Genomic DNA, 7,589 nt, shown 5'->3' with positions numbered 1-7,589 from the left:
GCAGGAGTCTGTGCATGGGCTGACCCAGACGTGGGGTGCTAGGGGGTCTAGGAGTAAGGATTGGTGTGACACAGCTATACAGCAGTTCAGATTGCAGAGGGGAATGTCACAGTGGGCAAGATCCACCAGCCAGACACCTGGCAAAGAATTCTCTGTAGTAACTCAGAGAACCTCCCCATCTAGTTCCCCATCACTGGCCTTTGGAGATATTTGTGGCTAGCAGTTACAGATCATCTCGATGACATTGTACATGCATTTGATGTCAATAAGCACATTTTCAGCGGTGGCAGATTTTCCAGCCATACGTCCCCACATATCTTGCCCCAGGAGTTAGTAGTTTTATTGTGGAAACTGTAGGAGAGTAAGGAGTTAAAAGCTGGACAAGTGGTCAGGCCTAAATTACAGGGAACAGGGTCAAGGCAAGGGCAAACCTTGTTTCTGTTAATTGGTGTGAATTCTAGTTAGAGTCTGTTATTCCTCTTCTTCTCCTCCCTCCCTGGCCAACTGTGCTGGGAATGAGGTTAATAAAATATCTATGGCTATTTCTGTCAAAGTCTTTTGGTGGGAAGAAAGCATTATCTTCCTTCTTCCCCGGCATGCCTTTATTTCAAAGAACATTAGTGTAAAATGTATAGGTTGTAAGAGGATGTGCCTGACCTCTGTATGGTAATTCTGTAAACAACAAACAGGGGCAGGTATAATTATATTCATTATGTAGTTGTTAATATTCATTTTATAGGTGTCAATGTAACCAAATAAGGGTCTATGGGGAGTTGCTGTAAATGGATACATTTACATACTGTTATGGATAAAATGATTGTAAAGTAACCCCCTCGTTGCTCACTCGTGGCGTGGAGGTGGAAGAAGCAGGCAATAAAGGGTTCCATCTCCCCAATCCACCCCCGGGACAACCTCTTGGGTTATTTCTAACAGAAACATTTATTTTGATGAAAAATGGCTTTTTAGCGGACATAAAAACATGGTTACAATTGTGTCTCCCCTCCTCCTGGTGCCCAGCTGAACACACCCTGATGGGAACATTTTTATGGCCATCTCACTCCCTGATCCTTCCCTTTGGGTGGACAATGCTTACCTGAGCTCCTTCTGGGTTTTCCGCTGTGTCCTCAGGGTCATAAGAAACTGTAGCAACAAACATGATGTCACCTCTTGTGTTTTATTTGAATTCAACTGCCTGATTACAGGATTTTATTATCTAACAGAGAGAAACAATGAACAGGGGATATACCCAGGGATTTACTTGGATTGTTACTGGATTTTATGCCTTACACAAAGACAGCATTGTGCATGTTCAGATGCTGTGCACCCACCCCCAATAGGGTGAATATTTAGCCAACACCAAGGAGAAAAATATTATGATATTGTGTGTATCGGTGCTATAAATGAGAAAGTGACAGAGCTGTCCTCAGCCTCACTTTCCTGTACATTGTGTTACATGAACAGAGTGTGGGACTGTAAATAACCTCAGTAACTCTCTGCAGATTATCTATGTATTTTTCAAACTGGAGCTGAGATTTTCAATGGGAATTTTCAACTTCATTTTAATGGGGGCTGATTGGCTAAATCAAAGGTAAATCTCAGGTTAAGTTATTATCTCAAAGTCTCCGCATGGTTTTGTGAAAACCACATTTACGGATGGCTTTGCTCAAGGCTGCCTTGACCTTCCTGTTTCTCAGGCTGTAGATGAGGGGGTTTTACCAGGGGAATCAGGACCGTATAGCAAAGAGAGACCACTTTGTTCAGCTCTCGCAGTGTGTCACTTTTGGGAAGCAGGTAGACGATCATTAAGGTTCCATAGAAAACTGTCACCACGATGAGGTGAGAGGAGCAAGTGGAAAAGGCTTTTTGTTTCCCGGTGGTGGAAGGGATTCTCAGGATGGTGGCGATGATACACGCGTAGGATGTCAGGGTTAGCAGGAATGGAGGCAGGGTGAATACACAGGCTAGGATGAAATCCAACAATATGATCAGGTGTGTGTCACTGCAGGAGAGTTCCATCAATGGGATGGAGTCACAATAGAAAAGGTCAATTTTATTCGGCCCACAGAATATTAACTGTGATAGGAAGAAGAGAAAGATGGCAGGAGCCAAGCAACCATTTAACCAGGAACCAGCAGCCAACTGGAGACAAAACCTGGGATTCATAAGAGTGGAATAGTGCAGGGGTTTACATATCGCTAAATACCGATTGTAAGACATCGCTGCTAGAAGATAGCATTCAGTACCTACAAGAAAACCATAGACATACAGTTGTGTGAAGCAGCCACTGACCGAGATGGTTCTGTCCCCAGTCAAGAGACAGGCCAGCATCCTGGGCAGGATGATACAGATGCTGCAGGTCTCCAAGCAGGACAGGTTTCCCAGGAGGAAGTACATGGGGGTGTGAAGGTGCCGATCAATCACAACAAGCACCACGATGAGGGTGTTTGTGGCCACGGTTGTGACGTAGATCACTAGGAACACCAGGAAGAGAAAAATTTGCAGATCAAGGAGATCCCCGAATCCCAGGAGGATGAATTCCATGACAGCTCTTTGGTTTCTTCAGTCTGTGTCTGTCATGGGTTGAGTCTAGGAATAATAAAACAAACTGAATTGGTAGAACAGAGTTAAGAGTTAAAGACTTGTGAATTAATTCCATAAATAATTGGAAGCTCCTCTTCTCCTGATCACAGCCTGAAATTTTAAGACTAAATTTTAAGACTAGAGTTCAGAGGAAAGTGGCAGGTGTCTCAATTTGAGAAAAGAACATTGGTACCCATGCAGACTACCCTGTGCGCTATCAGAGCAATGACTACAGTAACAATGGTCCAGTTCTCCGGTAGCCACGTACTGATATGGCAGAGCACAGCATTTCTTTATCTACTATTGTATCCTATCTAGTGACACAGAGGAGATTGACAATGATGCTTCAATGCTGTATTTCACTTCTGACAATGGCAGAAACATGTGATGTCTCAGGAGTCGAAATCAATAAATACAGCAGCTGAAACCTTGCACTGACATTTCCAGTGCAGTCTAGGGTCCTTAGGCACCGACTTATTAAATGTAAATAATCCAAGCATGTATCCTGGTGTAGTCCTGGTGTAGTCAGCATTTCAGTGTCCTGTAGGAAAAGGAACAATTTCCACGTCCCACCACAGATGCATTTATTTAATCAATTGTGAAGTGGAGTAAATTCTTCCTTAGTTCATGGGGTGGTGATGGTGACATGCTGAGGGACTGGCAGTGCCTTTTCTCTTTCTCGACATTCGCTTTGTAGCAGTAATACAATACAGCTCTTTGGAATATGGATCTTGGGAAGGAGCATAAACAGGCTGACATTCAATCCTTACCAGGGAGTGTCATTCCTCTCTCCATAACGACTGTGGGATGATAATACAGGAAGAAGACACGAGGTGGTAAAAGATGCTGTCCCTGAACTCGGAGTTTAGAAAGAACGTGGCACATGTGATCTGGGCTAGTAAGACTCTATCTACACTCAGCACCCGATTGGGACACACTGAGCCAGACCCTCAGCTGGTATATATCAAGATAGCTCCCTTTGTGTGTCGGCGGGCAGATCCCCAACTGAGAACCTATCACAAGAGCTGTATGTCAATCTCCATCTCTGTTAAATGGTGATATGGACGCCGACTGGCGCTGCAGGAAGTTGAGACTGTACAGACCACGTCTACACTGGCAGCTTAGGTCAATTTAAAGTCCCTTAATTCGAATTAATACTCCCGTGTCTACACTGGCTCTACTGTTAATTCGAATTAAGGTGCCTGTAAAATCAAATTAATAGGACCACCTCTGCAAGTGGTGTAGCGCCTAATTTGAATTTGTTCATTCGAATTAGTATCAGTGTAGACGCAATAGGACTTAATTTGAATTAATTGACCTCCGGAAGCTATCCCATAATGCCCCATTTTAAAGTCCCATCCCCTCAAGCAGCCCCGGGAAGATTTGAATCCTCTTTCTCTGTGCTTTCTGCCAGCGTGGAGGGAGCTTTCCCACTGTTCTCTGCATGACTACTGCAAATCCCAAACGTGCTCCAGCATGGAGTCGAGCAGAGGTCTTAGACCTCATCGGACTGTGGGGCAAAGAGTCAGTTCTGGCTCAACTCAGAGCCAGCAAAAGGAATCTGGACATTTATGGGAAGATATCCCAGGGCATGCTGGAGAAGGGACACAAGAGGAACGCTGAGCAGTGCAGAGTCAAGATCAAGGAGCTTCGCCAGATGTATCATAAAGCCAGGGAAGCTAACAGAAACTCAGGACTTACTCTTGACCCCAGAGCAGTCCACCAGCACACAGGACAGCACATCTGTCCTGGGGAAGGCACATCTGGTGAGTTTTCTTGTCCATGTACATTGGGTGTGGGGGGGAATGAAGGGGATGTCAGGCGTTTACGTGACTGTACTGGGTGGTTACCCAGGGATCAGGTTCTTTATGCAATGAGAAAAGCTGTTTTTATCATCAGTTGATATCACATTGAAAATGTAATGTATGTAATGGGCTGTCACTTGAAAATGTTTTCAGTGGACGGCTGACTATTTCTTCAATCCACGTTAGCATTATTTTCTGCACTGAAGGTAGCTAGCATCATGGCTTCATATGTTTTAAGCATAGCTTCACCACCCCCCACTGAATCCCTGTCTGCGTGGGTTTGTGATGCAAACAGAGATCCTCCATCCTGGTGGAGGGGAGCAGAAAGCTGTGGCAGCCACGCTGACAGCTGGTCAGCAAGCTAACACACTGACCTCCTGGAGACAAACTCAGGGGCCTTACTTACAAGTCCATTGCCCAGCGGATAGTCCAGAATTAGCAAAACAACAGATTAGCAAAGTCAGAGTTTATTCTTTACGTAAAGAAGGTGGTCCCTTCAGATGTAATGGATCATTAACATAAAAACCTAACAGCTTTTTATAGGCTCATACAAACAAGTCTTTATACGTCACAGTTTCCATGGTCATACATACCAAAAAAAATATTATCTAGGAATTTTCTAGCTGAGTATTTGCAACTTTCCTTATCTAAGTTACAAGGTCTTTCTCTGCATTCCATCCCTGCTGGCGTTTAGGCCTCTTAACTATTTTATAACTTCAAGACATTCTAAGATTGAATAACTGCTAAAAAGACATTTTCCATCTCAAGCTTTTTACAGCCATTTCTAAAATCAGTTCTCAGCAGAAACAGAGACCTCATCTTCTTTTACCTTTACACTGTTCACCATGGCGTATCTAGAGAAAAGGAAATAAACAATTTAAAAAATCAGGACTGTAATTTATTTTCCATTTCCTTTCTTTTTTTCCCCTCCTGTCCTTCAAATTTCTTGTCTGTTTAGATTTGAACCTCCTCAGCTCACTGACTATGTGTTTGTACAGCGTCTAGCACCATAGCAATGTTGCTATAACCACAAAAAAAAAGTCATAAAATACTACTACTATATAATTAATAAATTATAGCATAAAAATGAGGTGGGGTTTTCCTTCTTCAATTCATGTGATTTTGGAAAATCTCAATCTTAATTTTACCCCATGTAATTTGTATCAAAGCAGTCATTCTGTGTGATACTGTTTACTTGCGAGACTTACTGGTGTGGAAAATAATTCAGCAGGACTGAAAAAAAAAGACAAAGAATTGTTTTTATAAGAAGAATATGGTCCACGATTTTAGCAGCTAGGACAAAAATTTATAAGGGAAAAAATCCTTATATTTTTTGGGGCAGAAGCAAATTTTAACAACCAGGAGTTATGAAGAAAACTGTCATTTTTGGTTAATTAATCCATAATTTTCCATTACAGAGATTCTATAATTTCTTCTAGCCACAGTCCAAGCCAGGACAACAGATTTGATGGACTGAGAATGTGAAGGGCTTAACAGTGAAAAGGACATTCACAGCTAGCTCAAAAGTTGCTCCAAGCTCAGGTTAGCTAAAGCCCTTCTAGCTTTAAGGGTTGTTTATAATGTGAAGAAAAGAGTGTAAGCCAGCATTGTTTCCTAAAACATGAAGGCTGACATCATCATCCACATTTCCCCTGATGAGGCTCTCTTTCTAGACTAGGGAAAGTTTCCAGTTCACAGGGCCTGATTCTCATGATTTGATATAACTCTGAATATGCTGGCCTGGTCTACATAGAATCATAGAATAAACAATCCAGGAAGGGACCTCAGGAGGTCATCTGCAGTCAATTTCCTGCTCAAAGCAGGACTAACCTCACTAGGGGCCAGGGCTTTGTCAAGACCTCAGCTCACAAACAGGGAAAGATGGAGATTCCACCACCTGGCCCTAGGTAACCCATTCCAGTGCTTCACCACCCTCCTGAGTGAAAAAGCAGCAATGTCCAACTTCAGAAAAGCGGACCCTGACTTGGGACTGTTGCTCCTTGTTCTGTCATCTGCCACCACCGAGAACAGCCCAAGAGAGCCTGGAACCCCCTTTTAGGTAGTTAAAGGGCTATCAAGAGCAAACCATTCTTCTCTTTTGCAGAAAGAAACAAGCCCAGTTCCCTCAGTCTCTCCTCAACAAGTCCTGTGGCGAACTCCAACGCCCTAATCATTTTGGAAGCCCTCCGCTGGACTTTCTCCAACTTGTCCACATCCTTTTTGTAGTGGGGGGCCCAAAACTGGACACAATATTCTAAATGCGGCCTGACAGAGTTAAGTCAGCACAAGACAGCTAATAGCAACATAATGAGGGAAGTGTCTACACTTAAATTTGGTTCTTCCTAATGTAACTGGCCCACTACGCCAATTAATAACTCCACCTTCATGAGCAGCGTAGAGTGAAGATCAATGTTGTTTGGTCGATGCAGTGTCAGTGTAGACACGGTGTTGCTGACATTCACTGTTACTGGCTTTGAGGAGCCATCCCCCAATTCGCCATTGGTACAAGCGCTTCTGGCGATAACGCACGGAGCAAAGTGTAGATGTGCACAGGCAAGGTAATTTCAGCGGCAGCTAGGCAATTAGGGCAACTTAATTTTGTAGCAAAAACAACAAGAGTCCTGTAGCACTTTAAAGACTAACAAATTTAATTTCTGCAGGCATAAGCTTTTGTAGGATGTAACCCACTTCATCAGATGTAAGGAATGGAAATCACATAGGAGGTATATATATACATATCCAACTGTAAGGAATAACAATGGGGAATGTGGATGAAAGCAAAGTCTATTCAATTAGAGTAGTTGAGGCCTATTCACAACCATTGATTAGAAGGTGAAAATGTGTGAACAGTGACAATTACTTTTTGTACTGAGAGAACCATTCCAAGTCCCAGTTCAGACCCAGTTTCATTGTGTCAAGTTTGCAGATGATTTCGAGCTCTGCTGAAGTCTGTTTTTGAAGGGTTTTTTTTGAAGAATGGCACCTTTCAAGTCAGCTACAGAGTGTCCTGGGAGATTGAAGTGTCTCCGACTGGTTTATGGATGTTACCATTTTTTATGTCTGATTTGTGTTCATTTATTCTTTTGCATAGTGACAGTCTGGTTTGGCCAATGTACATGGCAGAGGGGCATTGCTGGCACATGGTAGCACATATTACATTAGTAGATGTACAGGTGAATGAGCTCCTGATGGTGTGATTGATGT

General features: G+C 43.0%; 1 protein-coding gene across 1 annotated transcript; it reads right to left on the bottom strand.

Annotated features, from left to right (window-relative positions):
• Positions 1-1,647: 1,647 nt before the first annotated feature.
• LOC137164052 (olfactory receptor 6Z7-like) lies at positions 1,648-2,541 on the bottom strand. Its single transcript, XM_067564650.1, has one exon. The coding sequence runs from the start codon at positions 2,539-2,541 to the stop codon at positions 1,648-1,650; it is 894 nt and encodes a 297-aa protein (XP_067420751.1).
• Positions 2,542-7,589: the final 5,048 nt, after the last annotated feature.

Source organism: Emydura macquarii, unplaced genomic scaffold (genome assembly GCF_026122565.2).
Source record: "Emydura macquarii macquarii isolate MOO-44397 ecotype Brisbane River unplaced genomic scaffold, CSIRO-AGI_Emac_v2 contig_2664, whole genome shotgun sequence".
NCBI classification, from domain to species: domain Eukaryota; kingdom Metazoa; phylum Chordata; order Testudines; family Chelidae; genus Emydura; species Emydura macquarii.
The sequence above is the reverse complement of the archived record's forward strand: the minus strand, read 5'-3'. Positions and strand labels throughout refer to the sequence as shown.